Here is a 23,894-nt window from a genome sequence, read left to right on the forward strand (position 1 = left end):
CATCTTACAAGAGAAATATCAAATTATAGAGTTTATACATTACCAACATGAGCCAACTTAATATTCCAATATATTATACCACACAAACATATATACACACACATTATATATATATATATATATATATATATATATATATATATATATATATATATATATATATATATATATATATACATATACACACAGGGAGTGCAGAATTATTAGGCAAATTAGTATTTTGACCACATCATCCTCTTTATGCATGTTGTCTTACTCCAAGCTGTATAGGCTCGAAAGCCTACTACCAATTAAGCATATTAGGTGATGTGCATCTCTGTAATGAGAAGGGGTGTGGTCTAATGACATCAACACCCTATATCAGGTGTGCATAATTATTAGGCAACTTCCTTTCCTTTGGCAAAATGGGTCAAAAGAAGGACTTGACAGGCTCAGAAAAGTAAAAAATAGTGAGATATCTTGCAGAGGGATGCAGCACTCTTAAAATTGCAAAGCTTCTGAAGCGTGATCATTGAACAATCAAGCGTTTCATTCAAAGTAGTCAACAGGGTCGCAAGAAGCGTGTGGAAAAACCAAGGCACAAAATAACTGCCCATGAACTGAGAAAAGTCAAGCGTGCAGCTGCCAAGATGCCACTTTCCACCAGTTTGGCCATATTTCAGAGCTGCAACATCACTGGAGTGCCCAAAAGCACAAGGTGTGCAATACTCAGAGACATGGCCAAGGTAAGAAAGGCTGAAAGACGACCACCACTGAACAAGACACACAAGCTGAAATGTCAAGACTGGGCCAAGAAATATCTCAAGACTGATTTTTCTAAGGTTTTATGGACTGATGAAATGAGTGAGTCTTGATGGGCCAGATGGATGGGCCCGTGGCTGGATTGGTAAAGGGCAGAGAGCTCCAGTCCGACTCAGACGCCAGCAAGGTGGAGGTGGAGTACTGGTTTGGGCTGGTATCATCAAAGATGAGCTTGTGGGGCCTTTTCGGGTTGAGGATGGAGTCAAGCTCAACTCCCAGTCCTACTGCCAGTTTCTGGAAGACACCTTCTTCAAGCAGTGGTACAGGAAGAAGTCTGCATCCTTCAAGAAAAACATGATTTTCATGCAGGACAATGCTCCATCACACGCGTCCAAGTACTCCACAGCGTGGCTGGCAAGAAAGGGTATAAAAGAAGAAAATCTAATGACATGGCCTCCTTGTTCACCTGATCTGAACCCCATTGAGAACCTGTGGTCCATCATCAAATGTGAGATTTACAAGGAGGGAAAACAGTACACCTCTCTGAACAGTGTCTGGGAGGCTGTGGTTGCTGCTGCACGCAATGTTGATGGTGAACAGATCAAAACACTGACAGAATCCATGGATGGCAGGCTTTTGAGTGTCCTTGCAAAGAAAGGTGGCTATATTGGTCACTGATTTGTTTTTGTTTTGAGTGTCCTTGCAAAGAAAGGTGGCTATATTGGTCACCGATTTGTTTTTGTTTTGTTTTTGAATGTCAGAAATGTATATTTGTGAATGTTCAGATGTTATATTGGTTTCACTGGTAAACATAAATAATTGAAATGGGTATATATTTGTTTTTTGTTAAGTTGCCTAATAATTATGCACAGTAATAGTCACCTGCACACACAGATATCCCCCTAAAATAGCTAAAACTAAAAACTACTTCCAAAAATATTCAGCTTTGATATTAATGAGTTTTTTGGGTTAATTGAGAACATGGTTGTTGTTCAATAATAAAATTAATCCTCAAAAATACAACTTGCCTAATAATTCTGCACTCCCTGTATATACACACACACACATACATATACACACACACCATACACACATACATAAACATATCAATTCCCAGAATCAGGAACTGAAGGGACGCGCTCTAGTGGTTTAAAGGTGGTAACAGGTGCGTTGTGATTAGTGTTAATCCACAATGTCAAAAATACCTAGGTTTAATCCAATTGGATAATGCTTGCAATTTTAACCCCAGAGAATGTTAAACCAAAATTATGGAAACATACAAATCCCATAAAATTCTTCTTTAGTAGAGATAAGAAGGGGAGAGGGGGAGGCCGCTCCTCTGGTTCCCGGTGTGTGGAACAATCTAGGTGCAACACATTCTGGTAAGCCTTTTATCCCTCTTTCTTACAAGTGGTCACATTTGGACTTACTTACACTATGAGGCGCCCTCTTTTTTCTCTTTTTTGATCACATACATAAACATACATATGCAAACAATGTATCTCTCCTCCTCTCCTGTAGCAGAGACCCTTTATATAGTTAATACATGGGTCCCCTGTTTGATCATTGATATCTCTGGATACTTGTGTAAAGTATAGGGCAGTATAGAGATTAATAAACAAATATCACTAAGGGGATACAAAAGAAGGGAGGGACAAACACAGATATTCCTATTTAGAAGAACATAAACATTCACTGATTAGGTAAAACACATCACAGCTGCACAGAAACAGGTTTGTTTATTTTACAGGAAGATGACACTGATCAGTGCTACAAACACCCCAGGGCTACTGAAGTACAACCGTATGCTGACACTTACAGGCCAGAGAGTGTTGCAGCAAGTTCAGTGGAAGCATCACCATGCATGTTCTTAACGATATTACAACATACCTGATTGGTCCTGCTCATTCTGCAGACAGAGGTAATATGCATCCTTTCCCCCCCAGCAGACGGCCAGCCCAACCACGATGATGTCCTCACAGCCCTGTATAGGAAGGCCGTCATCCTTTGCCTGGGCACGCTGTGGGGATCTCACTAAAAGGAACAATAGATGGGAACTGAAGAATAAAGATCTCCAAACATCATCTATACAAAATACAGGAGCTTGTGTGTGTCAGTTACTGTCCCTGGGAGCTGTGTGACCTATCCTGTAGCAGTGTGTGTGTGTGTTACAGTGACTGTCCATGAGAGCTGTGTGACCTCTCCTGTAGCAGTGTGTGTGTTACAGTGACTGTCCCTGAGAGCTGAGTGACCTCTCCTGTAGCAGTGTGTGTGTTACAGTGACTGTCCCTGAGAGCTGTGTGACCTCTCCTGTAGCAGTGTGTGTGTTACAGTGACTGTCCCTGAGAGCTGTGTGACCTCTCATGTAGCAGTGTGTGTGTTACAGTGACTGTCCCTGAGAGCTGTGTGACCTCTCCTGTAGCAGTGTGTGTGTGTTACAGTGACTGTCCCTGAGAGCTGTGTGACCTCTCCTGTAGCAATGTGTGTGTTACAGTGACTGTCCCTGACAGCTGTGTGACCTCTCCTGTATCAGTGTGTGTGTTACAGTGACTGTCCCTGAGAGCTGAGTGACCTTTCCTGTAGCAATGTGTGTGTGTTACAGTGACTGTCCCTGAGAGCTGTGTGACCTCTCCTGTAGCATTGTGTGTGTGTGTGTTACAGTGACTGTCCCTGAGAGCTGAGTGACCTCTCCTGTAGCAGTGTGTGTGTGTGTGTTACAGTGACTGTCCCTGAGAGCTGTGTGACCTCTCCTGTAGCAGTGTGTGTGTGTGTGTTACAGTGACTGTCCCTGAGAGCTGAGTGACCTCTCCTGTGGCAGTGTGTGTGTTACAGTGACTGTCCCTGAGAGCTGTGTGACCTCTCCTGTAGCAGTGTGTGTGTTACAGTGACTGTCCCTGAGAGCCGAGTGACCTCTCCTGTAGCATTGTGTGTGTTACAGTGACTGTCCCTGAGAGCTGTGTGACCTCTCCTGTAGCAGTGTGTGTGTTACAGTGACTGTCCCTGAGAGCTGAGTGACCTCTCCTGTAGCAGTGTGTGTGTGTTACAGTGACTGTCCCTGAGAGCTGAGTGACCTCTCCTGTAGCATTGTGTGTGTTACAGTGACTGTCCCTGAGAGCTGTGTAACCTCTCCTGTAGCAGTGTGTGTGTTATAGTGACTGTCCCTGAGAGCTGAGTGACCTCTCCTGTAGCATTGTGTGTGTTACAGTGACTGTCCCTGAGAGCTGTGTGACCTCTCCTGTAGCAGTGTGTGTGTTACAGTGACTGTCCCTGAGAGCTGAGTGACCTCTCCTGTAGTAGTGTGTGTGTGTGTTACAGTGACTGTCCCTAAGAGCTGAGTGACCTCTCCTGTAGCTGTGTGTGTGTGTGTGTGTTACAGTGACTGTCCCTGAGAGCTGTGTGACCTCTCCTGTAGCAGTGTGTGTGTGTGTTACAGTGACTGTCCCTGAGAGCTGAGTGACCTCTCCTGTAGCAGTGTGTGTGTTACAGTGACTGTCCCTGAGAGCTGAGTGACCTCTCCTGTAGCAGTGTGTGTGTGTTACAGTGACTGTCCCTAAGAGCTGAGTGACCTCTCCTGTAGCAGTGTGTGTGTGTGTTACAGTGATTGTCCCTGAGAGCTGTGTGACCTCTCCTGTAGCAGTGTGTGTGTGTTACAGTGACTGTCCCTGAGAGCTGAGTGACCTCTCCTGTAGCAGTGTGTGTGTTACAGTGATTGTCCCTGAGAGCTGAGTGACCTCTCCTGTAGCAGTGTGTGTGTTACAGTGACTGTCCCTGAGAGCTGAGTGACCTCTCCTGTAGCAGTGTGTGTGTTACAGTGACTGTCCCTAAGAGCTGTGTGACCTCTCCTGTAGCAGTGTGTGTGTGTTACAGTGACTGTCCCTAAGAGCTGTGTGACCTCTCCTGTAGCAGTGTGTGTGTGTTACAGTGACTGTCCCTGAGAGCTGTGTGACCTCTCCTGTAGCAGTGTGTTTTACAGTGACTGTCCCTAGGAGCTGAGTGACCTCTCCTGTAGCAGTGTGTGTGTTACAGTGACTGTCCCTAAGAGCTGTGTGACCTCTCCTGTAGCAGTGTGTGTGTGTTACAGTGACTGTCCCTAAGAGCTGAGTGACCTCTCCTGTAGCAGTGTGTGTGTTACAGTGACTGTCCCTAAGAGCTGTGTGACCTCTCCTGTAGCAGTGTGTGTGTGTTACAGTGACTGTCCCTAAGAGCTGTGTGACCTCTCCTGTAGCAGTGTGTGTGTGTTACAGTGACTGTCCCTGAGAGCTGTGTGACCTCTCCTGTAGCAGTGTGTGTGTGTGTGTTTGTTTGTGTGTTTGTGTGTGTGTTACAGTGATTGTCCCTAAGAGCTGTGTGACCTCTCCTGTAGCAGTGTGTGTGTTACAGTGACTGTCCCTGAGAGCTGAGTGACCTCTCCTGTAGCAGTGTGTGTGTGTGTGTTACAGTGACTGTCCCTGAGAGCTGTGTGACCTCTCCTGTAGCAGTGTGTGTGTGTTACAGTGACTGTCCCTGAGAGCTGAGTGACCTCTCCTATAGCAGTGTGTGTGTGTTACAGTGACTGTTACTTAGAGCTGTGTGACCTCTCCTGTAGCAGTGTGTGTGTGTTACAGTGACTGTCCCTGAGAGCTGTGTGACCTCTCCTGTAGCAGTGTGTGTGTGTGTGTGTTACAGTGACTGTCCCTGGGAGCTGTGTGACCTCTCCTGTAGCTGTGTGTGTGTTACAGTGACTGTCCCTGAGAGCTGTGTGACCTCTCCTGTAGCAGTGTGTGTGTTACAGTGACTGTCCCTGGGAGCTGTGTGACCTCTGCTGTAGCAGTGTGTTTGTGTGTTACAGTGACTGTCCCTGAGAGCTGTGTGACCTCTCCTGTAGCAGTGTGTGTGTTACAGTGACTGTCCCTGAGAGCTGTGTGACCTCTCCTTTAGCAGTGTGTGTGTGTTACAGTGACTGTCCCTAAGAGCTGTGTGACCTCTCCTGTAGCAGTGAGTGTGTGTGTTACAGTGACTGTCCCTAAGAGCTGTGTGACCTTTCCTGTAGCAGTGTGTGTGTCACAGTGACTGTCCCTAAGAGCTGTGTGAACTCTCTTTTAGCAGTGTGTGTGTATGTGTGTTTTACAGTGACTGTCCCTGAGAGCTGTATGAACTCTCCTTTAGCAGTGTGTGTATTTGTCTGTTACGTCACAACATTTAATTATTGTGCCTCACACAGCAAGCACCTCTATATAGTACAGAATGAGTGTGTGCACGTGTCACAGTTATTATTTCTTCAAAGAGTCTATAATCTCAATTTAAATAATAAAAAATTCCATACTCACCTTGCTGAAACCGCTTGCCAATGACCGTTTTGGATGTCAGTGGTTGTTTTCTTTGTTCACAAGCCACAGAGATAGCAAACCTATTCTGGGATCTCCATTCCTTTAAAAATGTATGAAAGAGTGTCTGGTCACTTGCCACATCAATAATACTGAACGCTTCAGAGTTGGACAGGGGCACAGGAAAAGCAACATCCTGAGACAACTGTAAGGAAAATCCTTCATCTATAATGGAAGTATCCTTAGGGGACTTTGGAGCTGGCACTTCAGCTGGATCATGATTGGGTAGCTCTCTTTCCAAATGTAACATTCTGTCCTCCGTTTCCAGTGAAAGCAATGCTGGGTTTCTCCGCGTTTCCATCTTTTGCCTATTAGTACCTGACTTAATCAAGGACATTCCAACTACACGGCCTGTTACAGTTTGTGAAGGTGGGGTTGGAGGGACAAGTTCCTTCCTACTTCCTGGTCTGGAAGCAGAATTTCTTTTATTTTCCAATACACCAATAAGGGTGGAATTCAGACTGTCAACATCTAGGAACGAATGGTTGGAAATTAGAATTTGTGGGTTTTCTTCATCATTAAAATCAGTTAGCCGTTGGAAGTTTGATGTGGAATTGCTAGACATGTCAGGACCATTTGCAGAAAAAGTCAGGTTCCCTGATGGACTAGGCCACTGATCTAAAGCATCCTGCATCCCTGGACTCAAGTTAAATGACCCACCAGACAATGGTGATTTTTTTATAGTTTCCCTCAGTTCTGACCTAATGCCTACATTACACATATTCTCACCGTCTGTGGGCATGGTAATCTCCTCATCTATAATATTGGGCCACATGTTTGGATAAGTGGGACTAGTTGTTGTAATATCTGGTTGCTGAAATGAAGAGGGAAGCTCAGCATTGTCTAAAGCTTCTATTACCTGAAATGAATCAAGTTGAGAAAATGTAATGGAGACATCACGACAGTTTGACTGTTCTTGAGCATCTTGATTTAAGTTAATAGGCATTTCATTTTGATTACACGCCTCTAGTGGCTCATTTTCATCCTCTATGGCAGCCTGTGCAGGCCCATTGTGTTCCACTGGCTTTGTGTCAATGGCTAAATCCTCATTAAAGCTGTCAAAAAGGAAGCTGTCACTCATGTTGAGACTTGATTCAATCATCGGACTACATACCTGACCTTTTGTATGTGTTGGGCTTTGTACTCTGGGCGATACATGAACTCTATAGCTGTTGGAATTAGTTTGTTCTCCTTTCTTGGTTTGCGTCTGGTAAACTTGGAGGAAGCTTTCGAGTTGTGTATCGGTGAGAGATATGTCATTACCTTTAAGCCAAGAACAACTCTCTGTGAATTGTACCTGAGCAATTAATTCTGGACTACCAGATACCACACACTGAGCATTTGGGGTTACATGCTTTAAAAAGTTATTTTCTTGAAGTGCATCATTTAGCACAACCTTATCAGGTGTGTGATTATCAGTTTGTAAAGTGTCAACAAGGCTTTGATTAACTGAGTATTGCAGATCAGTGTTTTCTGCCAGTTTCATATCTTTGGCTCCCTGCTGATCGAGGAATTCAGTTGCCAACTGTTGCTGCATAAGCCTGTCAGTCTGTGTATCCAACTGGAAACTGTCTTCAAATCCCTTTGATGTAACACACATATCTGGAGACTTTATTTTATCAGAAAAGCTTGCAGCACACAAAACTGTGTCTGGTTTTATTTTCAGGTCATGCTTATTACCTAATGTAGCAATCTCTCTTCTGTCCTCTGTTGGACAGAGATGAGCGATATTCTCTTTTTCTGGGTGTGGGGCTACATCCAATATCCTGGAAGCGGCAGGTAGCTGTGTGTTTTGGCAATCTGTTCTGGCTCCACTAGTAATGTTCTCTGTGCCAACAGAGCCTGGCAAGTCACAAGCTGCCTCATTTGTTTTACATTCTGTCTCAAATTCATATTTAAACGGATGTGCTTTGTGTACCGCGGCAGAAACAGTCTCTTTCATTACTGTCTGTTGACCAATTTCCTTTGACATGATTTGGACATCTTCCATTTTACTGTTACTTAACAACACTTTATCAGAGTCACATGTTGGCTTGTTAATGATGGATTTTACACCAAGTGTATTCGCTGCTGACATCTCCTGCACACAGTGCTGCATTTTGTCTTTTAGGACTAAATCTCTAATACACACATCCTCATCTCTGTTTATCTTTTGAATGTCAACAGCAGATAAAACCTCTGACTTTATTGGCATCACATCACAATTTACTTTTGTCTTGATGGAACATCTCTCTTCAGTTCTTGGTACTGGTTCTAGAACATTTTCCTTACTATTCCTGCCATCCCTTATTTCCAAGTGTAGTTTCTCCATTTCATTGCCACGTAAAGCATTAGATTTAGTCAAATTTGAATGCTTAAGAGCATGACCTACTGTATTACTTACAGGGATTTCTTCATTTTGGAAATGCTCTGGACCCGAATTCTGACTGGTAAGAACTTTATGTGGCAGGGTCTTATTTGGGTGCGATTTTGCGGTGGGTTCTAGATCACGTGCAGGTAAAATCTCAGAGCTATGTGACGTGTTCATACTTGAATCGGGATCCCAGTGGACACCAATCATGGCCAAGTCCTGTTTCAGAAGCTTCCTTGCCTCCTCCACAATGAGCTCTGCTGCCTCCCTCTCTGTCAGGCCCTTTCTCCCACTTATCCAAATGCAGCGGGCAGCTCGTCGCTCCTGCGCGGCCTCTTCATCTTCATCCACTGCCCTGCGGACACTGAAATGCAGAGAATTAATGTATGTGCGTAGAGGCGGAACATTTTTCCCTTTGTGTGATGAGATTTTTTTTTAGTGACAATTTTTTTGCAGGTCAGTTTATCAATTTAAAATTAGGCAGTTAAACTAAAGCACCAAATCAACTGCAATGTGTTGATTAACTGGAGAATAATTTTTAAAGTTTTATAAATATATTGCAGCAGTTGAAAACTGCATTGCAAAGTAGCTACAGAGATAAAAAAATATATATTTTTAAGTTTTTAAAATGTCTCTTGAATAAATATGTTTCCTTTGTTCTTAGTCTAACATTATAAAATAAAAATGTAGTAGTAAAAAAAGGGGGCATTACTCAGAAGAACGGCTTACATCCAGGAGTCAGAGTGGGAAAGGCTAAGGGGGCAGTGTTATAAAAAATCCCGGAGAGCCCGTCAATCAGTTCGTTGCTGCTTTGCTTTTTCTTCAAACAGCACTTTGATCTAGCTGCACTGTGTTAAGGAACATCAACCCTAGACAAACAAGGATAAACAGAGGCGCCACATAGGGTAATAACGGAGGAGAACCACAGATCAGATGAAAAACAGACACCCCCTCTCAGGTAATGGCTACTCACAAACAAAGAGGCACGATCAGAGTGCCTAAATGTGCAGCACGGGACCAATAAAGTCGCCCGATAGACTTGTTCCAGGAGCAGCAAAACGCCAGCAGCAGGTCACACTGATCGAAAATCCCACAGCAAAGATATACCTCCAAGGGTGGCGATAATCCGATACACAGTGCACTCAGGTGTTAGGCGTGGGCCCGCCTTGGACCAAGTCAGACGATAAGCAATGCAACAAGTCCTCAGACAGTGGTACCAGTACAAAGATAACAGAGCAATTATATAAAAAAAGTGCAAACTTTAATAGCACATTTAAAATTCCAGCAACGCGTTTCTCAGCAAGCATGCCGTTTCATCAGGCTGTAAAAAAGACAGAATACTTGCTCTATTTAAAAAACATGTTAACCAATCAGATCGTCATGTCCGTACACACCTCTCCTAACGTCACAACAGGCGGTGACCTGCAAATCGTCATCATGCAGTAATTCTGAATGAAGGGGTGGGTAGAGAGATGCAGACAATGACTGGATAACAACATATACAACAAATCAGAACTATTAAAAACATAAGGTTGAGATCAACCTATCCTAATATCAAAGTTAATAAAACATATGAACCAGATAAATCCGCACATACTGGACGTTAGACAAACTATTAGATCCTATGGATTATAATTACAAAAAATGTACGTAATACACATAAGAACACACCTTACTCAACTAATACAATGTATCAATCAGATGGTTGCTACTAACAGGTGCATTGTATCATACAAATGAACACTAAATATAAAAGACTAAATATAGAAATAATAATAGAAATAAAAAAAGACCACCCCCAGTATTATGATGGAGACCAAAAAACTCTGTATAAAAAAGCTTGATAACCCTATCAAGGCTTGGGAAAAATGGGAATTGTATTGCTCTAAGTGGTAAATCAACTATCAAGGCTTGAGAAAAGTAACCCTTATCAAGGCTTGGGGAAAAATGGGGATTGCATTGCTTTAAGTGGTAAGTCAGCTAGGCTCACTATAACGCAGGCTCATAATAGGATTCAGGATATTGTTTGTTCTATCTATAGACTGAACCAAAATATATTAAGCACCTAACTACTCTAAACAGCACTATGCCAGGAGCTCAATAGTAAATTGCCTGATACTGATAGTAAATCTAGTAGTAGAACTGGGGAAAAGAGATAGTGATAGACACCTAACTACTCAAGGCATATAAAAACTATAATGCACACAGAACTACCATACCAGACTATAACTATATATTAATTTACCCATCGGGAAAGACCCAAAAATGGGAGTCAGAGGAAATAGTATCATATTGATGTATCATAAATATATATAAATTAGGAATGACTATCAGAGGCATTATACCACATAGAAAGTGTGTCTTAATATATTCCATTAATGAGTTGCACAACAGAGTCTCGGGATATAATATACAACCCTCAATAGGGACAAAACATTGTGGGGGATCATCACAGATTAATTAGATAAAAGGGGTATATATTAATAAGGAGAAGGGAGATGAGAGAACACTGGGCCCGGCAGTGCAAAGAGAAAATTAATGGAATGCAGCCAGATCTATATTAAGATTGAGGCCATCTGGGTGCATACTCTTAAGCACATGGATCCAGTATGTCTCTCTTTGTCTCAGTCTATAGAATCGGTTGTAAAGGTGCGAGTAAGGAATAATTTCAATGGGAATAATTGTAAAACAATTAATGTCACCATTATGTATTGAATTACAGTGTCTAGGGACACTAGGATTCCTACAGTTATTTTTCATATTATGTCGGTGCTCCGACCATCTTATACTGAGCATTCTGCAGGTGCGGCCCACATCACAGATTAATTGGATAAAAGGGGTATATATTAATAAGGAGAAGGGAGATGAGAGAACACTGGGCCCGGCAGTGCAAAGAGAAAATTAATGGAATGCAGCCAGATCTATATTAAGATTGAGGCCATCTGGGTGCATACTCTTAAGCACATGGATCCAGTATGTCTGTCTTTGTCTCAGTCTATAGAATCGGTTGTAAAGGTGCGAGTAAGGAATAATTTCAATGGGAATAATTGTAAAACAATTAATGTCACCATTATGTATTGAACTACAGTGTCTAGGGACACTAGGATTCCTACAGTTATTTTTCATATTATGTCGGTGCTCCGACCATCTTATACTGAGCCTTCTGCAGGTGCGGCCCACATATTGAACCCCACAAATACATAAATAAAAGATAAAAGGTAAACCACATATTGGGAGGCACATGATATGTGACCTATTATAGAATATTTACGTCCAGTTATATTGGATTTAAAGGTCCTATTATTATGTACAATATGATCACATAACTTACATCTTCTAACCTTACATTTAAAGGAACCATGAGATGATGATCTTAGCATAGTGCCTATAGAAGCATTTTTATTTTGATGTTTCACAATTTTACTAGGTGCTAAAATGGTTTTAAGATTAGGGGCATTTTTGTATACTATCTTAGGTTTAATACCTATCGACTTACCCAAAATAGGGTCTTTGGTTAGAATACTCCAATGTTTAGTGATAATATTTTTTATATAATTATGATTGCCATTAAATTGGGTAATAAAAAGTGGACATTTATCAGTCTTATTTAAGGCTGATATTCTTTTCTCAGAAGAGGTAAAAAAACATAATTTATGTAAGAACTTACCTGATAAATTCATTTCTTTCATATTAGCAAGAGTCCATGAGCTAGTGACGTATGGGATATACATTCCTACCAGGAGGGGCAAAGTTTCCCAAACCTCAAAATGCCTATAAATACACCCCTCACCACACCCACAATTCAGTTTAACGAATAGCCAAGAAGTGGGGTGATAAAAAAGTGCGAAAGCATATAAAATAAGGAATTGGAATAATTTGTCTTTATACAAAAATCATAACCACCACAAAAAAAGGGCGGGCCTCATGGACTCTTGCTAATATGAAAGAAATGAATTTATCAGGTAAGTTCTTACATAAATTATGTTTTCTTTCATGTAATTAGCAAGAGTCCATGAGCTAGTGACGTATGGGATAATGATTACCCAAGATGTGGATCTTTCCACACAAGAGTCACTAGAGAGGGAGGGATAAAATAAAGACAGCCAATTCCTGCTGAAAATAATCCACACCCAAAATAAAGTTTAATGAAAAACATAAGCAGAAGATTCAGACTGAAACCGCTGCCTGAAGTACTTTTCTACCAAAAACTGCTTCAGAAGAAGAAAATACATCAAAATGGTAGAATTTAGTAAAAGTATGCAAAGAGGACCAAGTTGCTGCTTTGCAAATCTGATCAACCGAAGCTTCATTCCTAAACGCCCAGGAAGTAGAAACTGACCTGGTAGAATGAGCTGTAATCCTCTGAGGCGGAGTTTTACCCGACTCAACATAGGCAAGATGAATTAAAGATTTCAACCAAGATGCCAAAGAAATGGCAGAAGCTTGCTGGCCTTTTCTAGAACCGGAAAAGATAACAAATAGACTAGAAGTCTTTCGGAAAGACTTAGTAGCTTCAACATAATATTTCAAAGCTCTAACAACATCCAAAGAATGCAATGATTTCTCCTTAGAATTCTTAGGATTAGGACATAAAGAAGGAACCACAATTTCTCTACTAATGTTGTTGGAATTCACAACTTTAGGTAAAAATTCAAAAGAAGTTCGCAACACCGCCTTATCCTGATGAAAAATCAGAAAAGGAGACTCACAAGAAAGAGCAGATAATTCAGAAACTCTTCTGGCAGAAGAGATGGCCAAAAGGAACAAAACTTTCCAAGAAAGTAATTTAATGTCCAATGAATGCATAGGTTCAAAAGGAGGAGCTTGAAGAGCTCCCAGAACCAAATTCAAACTCCAAGGAGGAGAAATTGACTTAATGACAGGTTTTATACGAACCAAAGCTTGAACAAAACAATGAATATCAGGAAGAATAGCAATCTTTCTGTGAAAAAGAACAGAAAGAGCAGAGATTTGTCCTTTCAAGGAACTTGCAGACAAACCCTTATCTAAACCATCCTGAAGAAACTGTAAAATTCTCGGTATTCTAAAAGAATGCCAAGAAAAATGATGAGAAAGACACCAAGAAATATAAAAGTCTTCCAGACTCTATAATATATCTCTCTAGATACAGATTTACGAGCCTGTAACATAGTATTAATCACAGAGTCAGAGAAACCTCTTTGACCAAGAATCAAGCGTTCAATCTCCATACCTTTAAATTTAAGGATTTCAGATCCTGATGGAAAAAAGGACCTTGTGACAGAAGGTCTGGTCTTAACGGAAGAGTCCACGGTTGGCAAGAGGCCATCCGGACAAGATCCGCATACCAAAACCTGTGAGGCCATGCCGGAGCTACCAGCAGAACAAACGAGCATTCCTTCAGAATCTTGGAGATTACTCTTGGAAGAAGAACTAGAGGCGGAAAGATATAGGCAGGATGATACTTCCAAGGAAGTGATAATGCATCCACTGCCTCCGCCTGAGGATCCCGGGATCTGGACAGATATCTGGGAAGTTTCTTGTTTAGATGAGACGCCATCAGATCTATTTCTGGAAGTTCCCACATTTGAACAATCTGAAGAAATACCTCTGGGTGAAGAGACCATTCGCCCGGATGCAACGTTTGGCGACTGAGATAATCCGCTTCCCAATTGTCTACACCTGGGATATGAACCGCAGAGATTAGACAGGAGCTGGATTCCGCCCAAACCAAAATTCGAGATACTTCTTTCATAGCCAGAGGACTGTGAGTCCCTCCTTGATGATTGATGTATGCCACAGTTGTGACATTGTCTGTCTGAAAACAAATGAACGATTCTCTCTTCAGAAGAGGCCAAAACTGAAGAGCTCTGAAAATTGCACGGAGTTCCAAAATATTGATCGGTAATCTCACCTCCTGAGATTCACAAACTCCTTGTGCCGTCAGAGATCCCCACACAGCTCCCCAACCTGTGAGACTTGCATCTGTTGAAATTACAGTCCAGGTCGGAAGCACAAAAGAAGCCCCCTGAATTAAACAATGGTGATCTGTCCACCACGTTAGAGAGTGTCGAACAATCGGTTTTAAAGATATTAATTGAGATATCTTTGTGTAATCCTTGCACCATTGATTCAGCATACAGAGCTGAAGAGGTCGCATGTGAAAACGAGTAAAGGGGATCGCGTCCGATGCAGCAGTCATAAGACCTAGAATTTCCATGCATAAGGCTACCGAAGGGAATGATTGTGACTGAAGGTTTCGACAAGCTGAAATCAATTTTAGACGTCTCTTGTCTGTTAAAGACAGAGTCATGGACACTGAATCTATCTGGAAACCCAGAAAGGTTACCCTTGTCTGAGGAATCAATGAACTTTTTGGTAAATTGATCCTCCAACCATGATCTTGAAGAAACAACACAAGTCGATTCGTATGAGATTCTGCTAAATGTAAAGACTGAGCAAGTACCAAGATATCGTCCAAATAAGGAAATACCACAATACCCTGTTCTCTGATTACAGACAGAAGGGCACCGAGAACCTTTGTAAAAATTCTTGGAGCTGTAGCTAGGCCAAACGGCAGAGCCACAAACTGGTAATGCTTATCCAGAAAAGAGAATCTCAGGAACTGATAATGATCTGGATGAATCGGAATATGCAGATATGCATCCTGTAAATCTATTGTGGACATACAATGACCTTGCTGAACAAAAGGCAAGATAGTCCTTACAGTTACCATCTTGAACGTTGGTATCCTTACATAACGATTCAATATTTTTAGATCCAGAACTGGTCTGAAGGAATTCTCCTTCTTTGGTACAATGAAGAGATTTGAATAAAACCCCATCCCCTGTTCCGGAACTGGAACTGGCATAATTACTCCAGCCAACTCTAGATCTGAAAGACAATTCAGAAATGCTTGAGCTTTCACTGGATTTACTGGGACACGGGAAAGAAAAAATCTCTTTGCAGGAGGTCTCATCTTGAAACCAATTCTGTACCCTTCTGAAACAATGTTCTGAATCCAAAGATTGTGAACAGAATTGATCCAAATTTCTTTGAAAAAACGTAACCTGCCCCCTACCAGCTGAGCTGGAATGAGGGCCGCACCTTCATGAGGATCTAGAAGCAGGCTTTGCCTTTCTAGCAGGCTTGGATTTATTCCAGACTGGAGATGGTTTCCAAACTGAAACTGCTCCTGAGGATGAAGGATTAGGCTTTTGTTCTTTGTTGAAACGAAAGGAACGAAAACGATTATTAGCCCTGTTTTTACCTTTAGATTTTTTATCCTGTGGTAAAAAAGTTCCTTTCCCACCGGTAACAGTTGAGATAATAGAATCCAACTGAGAACCAAATAATTTGTTACCTTGGAAAGAAATGTAAAGTAGAGTTGATTTAGAAGCCATATCAGCATTCCAAGTCTTAAGCCATAAAGCTCTTCTAGCTAAAATAGCTAGAGATATAAACCTGACATCAACTCTGATAATATCAAAAATGGCATCACAGATAAAATTATTAGCATGCTGAAGAAGAATAATAATATCATGAGAATCATGATCTGTTACTTGTTGCGCTAAAGTTTCCAACCAAAAAGTTGAAACTGCAGCAACATCAGCCAAAGATATAGCAGGTCTAAGAAGATTACCTGAACACAGATAAGCTTTTCTTAGAAAGGATTCAATTTTCCTATCTAAAGGATCCTTAAACGAAGTACCATCTGACGTAGGAATAGTAGTACGTTTAGCAAGGGTAGAAATAGCCCCATCAACTTTAGGGATTTTGTCCCAAAATTCTAATCTGTCAGACGGCCAGGATATAATTGCTTAAAACGTTTAGAAGGAGTAAATGAATTACCCAATTTATCCCATTCTTTGGAAATTACTGCAGAAATAGCATTAGGAACAGGAAAAACTTCTGGAATAACCACAGGAGATTTAAATACCTTATCCAAACGTTTAGAATTAGTATCAAGAGGACCAGAATCCTCTATTTCTAAAGCAATTAGTACTTCTTTAAGTAAAGAACGAATAAATTCCATTTTAAATAAATATGAAGATTTATCAGCATCAATCTCTGAGACAGAATCCTCTGAACCAGAAGAGTCATCAGAATCAGAATGATGATGTTCATTTAAAAATTCATCTGTAGGGAGAGAAGTTTTAAAAGATTTTTTACGTTTACTAGAAGGAGAAATAACAGACATAGCCTTCTTTATGGATTTAGAAACAAAATCTCTTATGTTATCAGGAACATTCTGCACCTTAGATGTTGAAGGAACTGCAACAGACAATGGTACTTTACTAAAGGAAATATTATCTGCATTAACAATTAATACAAACAACAGCCGGAGGAATAGCTACCAAAAGTTTACAGCAGATACACTTAGCTTTGGTAGATCCAGCACTAGACAGCGATTTTCCTGTAGTATCTTCTGACTCAGATGCAACGTGAGACATCTTGCAATATGTAAGAGAAAAAAACAACATATAAAGCAAAATTGATCAAATTCCTTAAATGACAGTTTCAGGAATGGGAAAAAATGCCAAAGAACAAGCTTCTAGCAACCAGAAGCAATGAAAAATTAGACTTAAATAATGTGGAGACAAAAGCGACGCCCATATTTTTTAGCGCCAAAAAAGACGCCCACATTATTTGGCGCCTAAATGCTTTTGGCGCCAAAAATGACGCCACATCCGGAACGCCGACACTTTTGGCGCAAAATAACGTCAAAAAATGACGCAACTTCTGGTGACACGTATGACGCCGGAAACGGAAAAGATTTTTTGCGCCAAAAAATTTAGCTCCAAGAATGACGCAATAAAATGAAGCATTTTCAGCCCCGCGAGCCTAACAGCCCACAGGGAAAAAGAGTCAAATTTTTGAAGGTAAGAAAAAATGATTAATTCACATGCATTATTCCAAATATGAAACTGACTGTCTGAAAAATAAGGAATGTTGAATATTCTGAGTCAAGGCAAATAAATGTTTGAATACATATATTTAGAACTTTATAAACAAAGTGCCCAACCATAGCTTAGAGTGTCACAGAAAATAAGATTTACTTACCCCAGGACACTCATCTACATGTTTGTAGAAAGCCAAACCAGTACTGAAACGAAAATCAGCAGAGGTAATGGTATATATAAGAGTATATCGTCAATCTGAAAAGAGAGGTAAGAGATGAATCTCTACGACCGATAACAGAGAACCTATGAAATAGACCCCGTAGAAGGAGATCACTGCATTCAAATAGGCAATACTCTCCTCACATCCCTCTGACATTCACTGCACGCTGAGAGGAAAACCGGGCTCCAACTTGCTGCGGAGCGCATATCAACGTAGAATCTAGCACAAACTTACTTCACCACCTCCATCGGAGGCAAAAATTGTAAAACTGAATTGTGGGTGTGGTGAGGGGTGTATTTATAGGCATTTTGAGGTTTGGGAAACTTTGCCCCTCCTGGTAGGAATGTATATCCCATACGTCACTAGCTCATGGACTCTTGCTAATTACATGAAAGAAAGTAACCCTCTCTATCGTCTAGTTTAGCTCTCATAAAGCCATTCTCAATAATGTGTGCAGGATATTTCATTTCATTAAACCTCTCCTTCAAAATAAGGCTTTGCATCTCATAATCCGCAAGTGGCACACTCGCTTGAATTGGCCGTAAGGAACATTTCTTTTCCATGCAAGGTAATGATTACTAGTGAAGTCAAGGTAACTATTGCAGTCCACCGTCTTAAAGTGGGTCATACTCGTCACTTTACCTTTCTTAAACTCGAGCTTTAGGTCAAGATAAACTACAGTTAAAGGATCTATAGTACTTGTAAAAATAAGGCCTCTATCATTCCGATTAAAGTGCTCAACAAAATGTTGCGCAGAATATCACCCCTCCAAACAAAAATCAAATTGTCTATATAACTGCCATAGTGCACCAGGTTTGCCCCATACATGGGGACATAGATATAATTCTCTTCAAATGACCCCATATATAAGTTGGCATAACTTGGGGCAAACCTGGTGCCCATGGCCGTCCCTTAATCTGTAAATAAAATTTGTTGTTCTAGATAGTGAAGCACAGCTTGGAGTCCTAAGTCATGTGGTATATTAGAATACAAGGCCTGTACATCGCATGTAATCCACAAGAGGTCTGGAGTAATATCCAAAGCCTCAAGTTTCTTGATTAAATCGAAAGAGTCATGAATGTATGATTCAAGACCTAGCACATATTTTTGTAAGAAACTATCGACATAGAAGGACACATTATCTGTAAGACTACCTATGCCGGCTATAATAGGACGGCCCAGAGGACATATAGGGTTCATATGTTTTATTAACTTTGATATTAGGATAGGTTGATCTCAACCTCATGTTTTTAATAGTTCTGATTTGTTTTATATGTTGTTATCCAGTCATTGTCGGCGTCTCTCTACACACCTCTGCATGATGACGATTTGCAGGTCACCGCCTATTGTGACGTTAGGAGAGGTGTGTACGGACATGATGATCTGATTGGTCCACATGTTTTTTAAATAGAGCAAGTATTCTGTCTTTTTTACACCCTGATGAAACGGCATGTTAATTTGCTGAGAAATGCGTTGCTGGAATTTTAAATGTGCTATTAAAGTTTGCACTTTTTTATATACTTGCTCTGTTATCTTTGTACTGGTTCCACTGTCTGAGGATTTGTTGCATTGCTTATCTTCTGACTTGGTCCAAGGTGGGCCCACGCCTAACACCTGAGTGCACTGTGTATCGGATTATCGCCGCCCTTGGAGGTATATCTTTGCTGTGGGATTTTCGATCAGTGTGATCTGCTGCTGGCGTTTTGCTGCTCCTGGAACAAGTCTATCGGGCGACTTTATTGGTCCCGTGCTGCAGAGTTAGGCACTCCGGTCGTGCCTCTGTTTGTGAGTAGCCATTACCTGAGAGGGGGTGTCTGTTTTTCATCCGATCTATGGTTCTCCTACGTTATTACCCTATGTGGCGCCTCTGTTTATCCTTGTTTGTCTAGGGTTGATGTTACTGCTATCTACTATCAAGAGTGCTGCAGATTCTCACCGTCTGCTGTTTTTCCACTAGCGCACCTCCATATAATGATCTATTCTATCATCATTAGACTGACTGTGTTAAGGAAAACTTCCACAGTGTAGCCAGAGCACAGCACTGTTTAAAGAAAACAGCGTGATGTGGAGCAGCACTGCAAAGTGAAAGCATTAACAGTTCCTGTTCTTTGTGCAGACAGGCTGCATGTAATGTGATGACATCTCACGTTCTGTGTATGTGTAGCAAAAAGATGCAGCCATCCTACCAAAGCAAGGCTTGAAGTATCATTATAAAACAAGCCTAGAGCACAAAAAGTATTTCTTCTCATACTACAGATGATTGTGAAATGCACTAGTTTAATGTGATGTAAAAGCTTTTTTTATTTAATTTTTTTAGTGTAACTCATAGAATGTTGACCTGGTTCAGTACATGCTATGCAAAAAAAAAAAAAACAAGTTGTATATAAAGGCTCTGTCAACTCAAAGTCACTGGAAATATGACATTTCTTATTCTCTTTTTTCCGCCAATAAGATCAACATAAAGGTAAAAACAAGTTATTATAAGCTCTGCATCTTTGAAAATGCCAGCTTGTGTGCATGAAACTCGTTTGTTGGCTGCTGTACTCTATGGACAGAGGCCTTTCTGTTTTTATACATTGTCAAGAATAAAGGTGAAGTTTTACCTAAGCGCCTCCAGTTTTTGCGTTTTCGCTTCTGGGCACCAGTAATGATAACTGAAGACCCAGGAAGAAGAGTTTTTTGGACGTTATTTTGAGCGTGCAGTTTTATAGTGCAGCAGTTGGCTGTGATTTCTCACCACTCCCCATCATTCCTCATTGGTAACGCACATTACTCACCCCCGTTTCACCCACAGCTGGCAGATGTAGATGGGGTAATAACATTCGGGTTTCCCGGTGTAATGCATGATTGTAATAATGTAGGTTTAAAGCACTTTTATTGTGTTTTGCTTAATCAGAAAAAATCATGGTTGATTATTAACAAAGTGGAAAATAGTTACCTGCAAACTGAGCCGTCACAGAGTTTCTCACTCTGGTGCTAATGACGGCTCAGAGCCGTCATGAGCACTATCCCACCTTGAGGGAGATCTGGGGGCTCCTAACTGCTCCTACCCCGGCGATCGTGCCTGTAGAGTGACGGGCATCGCCGGGGCTTCACGTGATGCGCGGTGACGTCATCCGTAATAACGTGATGACGTCACTGTGCAACTTTATTTATACTTAACATTGTTAAGTATAGGAGGAGGGGGCATGCTGCTTAGAAGCCTGTATCTCAGGCATCTAAGCAGCCACAGACCCCCAAGACCCACTGTTGGAAAGGTAATCACCTAACCTTTCCAACAGTGTAAGTCTGTAAAAAAAAAAAGTTACAAAAAAATGTTAAAAAAAAATTACAAAAAAAAACATAGAAAAGTGCTTAGCACTCAAAGGGTTAAACCCCACCCAATTAACACTTTCAACGACATTGCAGTGGGTGGCAGCTAAGTAGTGACCATTTATATTTCACAACAAAAACAGAGAAACAAACATTTGCATGCTTACAATCTTAATGGACAGCTGCAAGACTAAAGGTCAACCGTTGCCTGTGAACTATGCCCAAACATATAGTACTGTTGTACCATATTTTAGCTAATAAATGTTTATGTGAACAGAAACAAACTGATTATAAATGCATCACATATTCAAGTATTTGAGCCAGACTCACCAATAGGGTTCACTTTAACAAGGGGATGTGATTTTCTATATACACTAGACAAAGTATAATAGTAACAAACAACCTTTTCCCTACATGACACTGCATAGTGCAAAGATTTGTAAAATGTGACTGAATTTTGATCTTGCAGCTGCTCATTAAAACTGAGATCATATACAGGGCTTTATTATAGAAATAACAAAATGTATGCTTACCTGATAAATGTATTTCTTTCCGGGCATAGAGAGTCCACAACGTCATTCCAATTACTATTGGGATATTCAACTCCTGGCCAGGAAGAGGAGGCAAAGAGCACTCCCGCAAAGGTGTTAAGTGTAATTTCCCTTAACCATTACCACCCCCAGTCATTCAGCTGAAGGAAAATGGAAAAAGAAGAAACACAAAGGGTAAAGAGGTGCCTGAGGTTTACTCAAAAAAAAATGCAGAATCATATCTTAAAGAGAGGGCGGGGTCATGGACTCTCCATGCCCGAAAAAGAGAAATTTATCAGGTAAGCATACATTTTGTTTTCTTTCCTTTGGTATGGAGAGACCACAACGTCATTCCAATTACTAATGGAAACCAATACCCAAGCTAGAGGACATGGAATGAACAGGGATGGAGAACAATGCAGGAGGACCTAAACAGAAGGCACCACCGCTTGAAGAACCTTTCTCTCAAAAGAGGCCTCAGCCGAAGCAAAAGTGTCAAATTTGTAGAATTTAGAAAAAGTATGCAGAGAGGACCATGTTGCCCCCTTGCAAATCTGATCCACAGAAGCTTCATTTTTGAAAGCCCAAGATGAGGAGACAGCCCTAGTGGAATGAGCCGTAATTCTCTCAGGAGGCTGCTGTCAAGCAGTCTCATAAGCAAAACGAATCATACTTCTTAACCAGAGGGAAAGAGTAGTACAAGTGGCCTTCTGACCATTATGTTTTCCAGAGAAAACAACAGAGCAGAAGATATCCAAAAATCTTTAGTAGCTTGTAAGTAAACTTTTAGAGCATGCACAACATCCAGGTTATGCAAAAACATAATTTATGCCTACCTGATAAATTTATTTCTCTTGTGGTGTATCCATTACTTGTGGGATATTCTTCCCAACAGGAAGTTGCAAGAGGATCACCCACAGCAGAGCTGTCTATATAGCTCCTCCCCTAACTGCCATATCCAGTCATTCGACCGAAGACATGCAAGAGAAAGGAGAAACCATAGGGTGCAGTGGTGACTAGTTTAAAAATAAAAAATACCTGCCTTAAAATGACAGGGCGGGCCGTGGACTGGATACACCACAAGAGAAATAAATTTATCAGGTAAGCATAAATTATGTTTTCTCTTGTAAGGTGTATCCAGTCAACGGATCATCCATTACTTGTGGGATACCAATACCAAAGCTAAAGTACACGGATGAAGGGAGGGACAAGGCAGGTACTTAAACGGAATGTACCACTGTCTGTAAAACCTCTCTCCCAAAAAAAGCCTCCGAAGAAGCAAAAGTATCAAATTTATAGAATTTTGAAAAGGTATGAAGCGAAGACCAAGTCGCCGCCTTACAAATCTGTTCAACAGAAGCCTCATTTTTAAAGGCCCATGTGGAAGCCACAGCTCTAGTAGAATGAGCTGCAATCCTTTCAGGAGGCTGCTGGCCAGCAGTCTCATAAGCTAAGCGTATTATACTCCTTAGCCAAAAAGAAAGAGAAGTTGCCGAAGCCTTTTGGCCTCTCCTCTGTCCAGAGTAGACAACAAACAAACGTTTGACAAACATCTTTAGTAGCTTGTAAATAATACTTTAAAGCACGAACCACGTCAAGATTGTGTAATAGACGTTCCTACTTTGAAGAAGGATTAGGACACAATGACGGAACAACAATCTCCTGATTGATATTCTTATTAGATACCACCTTAGGTAAAAACCCAGGTTTGGTACGCAAAACTACCTTATCTGCATGGAAGATCAGATAAGGGGAATCACATTGTAAGGCAGATAACTCGGAAACTCTACGAGCTGAGGAAATAGCTACCAAAAATAGAACTTTCCAAGATAAAAGTTTGATATCTATGGAATGAAGAGGTTCAAACGGAACCCCTTGAAGAACTTTAAGAACCAAATTTAAACTCCATGGCGGAGCAACAGGTTTAAACACAGGCTTGATTCTAACTAAAGCCTGAAAAAATGCCTGAACATCTGGAACATCCGCCAGACGCTTGTGCAAAAGAATAGACAGAGCAAAAATCTGTCCCTTTAAGGAACAAGCTGACAATCCTTTTTCCAATCCTTCTTGGAGAAAAGATAATATCCTGGGAATCCTGACTTTACTCCATGAGTAACTCTTGGATTCACACCAATAAAGATATTTACGCCATATCTTATGATAGATTTTCCTGGTGACAGGCTTTCGTGCCTGAATTAAGGTATCAATGACTGACTCGGAGAAGCCACGCTTTGATAAAAACATAATTTATGCTTACCTGATAAATTTATTTCTCTTGTAGTATATCCAGTCCACGGATCATCCATTACTTGTGGGATATTCTCCTTCCCAACAGGAAGTTGCAAGAGGATCACCCACAGCAGAGCTGCTATATAGCTCCTCCCCTCACTGCCATATCCAGTCATTCGACCGAAACAAGCCGAGAAAGGAGAAACCATAGGGTGCAGTGGTGACAGTAGTTTAATTAAAATTTAGACCTGCCTGAAAAGGACAGGG

General features: G+C 41.0%; 1 protein-coding gene across 1 annotated transcript in view; it reads right to left on the reverse strand.

Annotated features, from left to right (window-relative positions):
• Positions 1 to 23,894, reverse strand: part of POLQ (DNA polymerase theta) — a 444,612-nt gene that overhangs the window by 287,309 nt on the left and 133,409 nt on the right. The window contains exons 16-17 of the mRNA XM_053705140.1: positions 6,048 to 8,818; positions 2,632 to 2,775 (exon numbers count right to left, since the gene is read on the reverse strand). Coding sequence (XP_053561115.1) covers positions 2,632 to 2,775; positions 6,048 to 8,818 — 2,915 coding nt within the window. The remainder of the gene's footprint in view (positions 1 to 2,631; positions 2,776 to 6,047; positions 8,819 to 23,894) is intronic.

This window comes from Bombina bombina, chromosome 3 (genome assembly GCF_027579735.1).
Source record: "Bombina bombina isolate aBomBom1 chromosome 3, aBomBom1.pri, whole genome shotgun sequence".
Taxonomy (NCBI): Eukaryota; Metazoa; Chordata; class Amphibia; order Anura; family Bombinatoridae; genus Bombina; species Bombina bombina.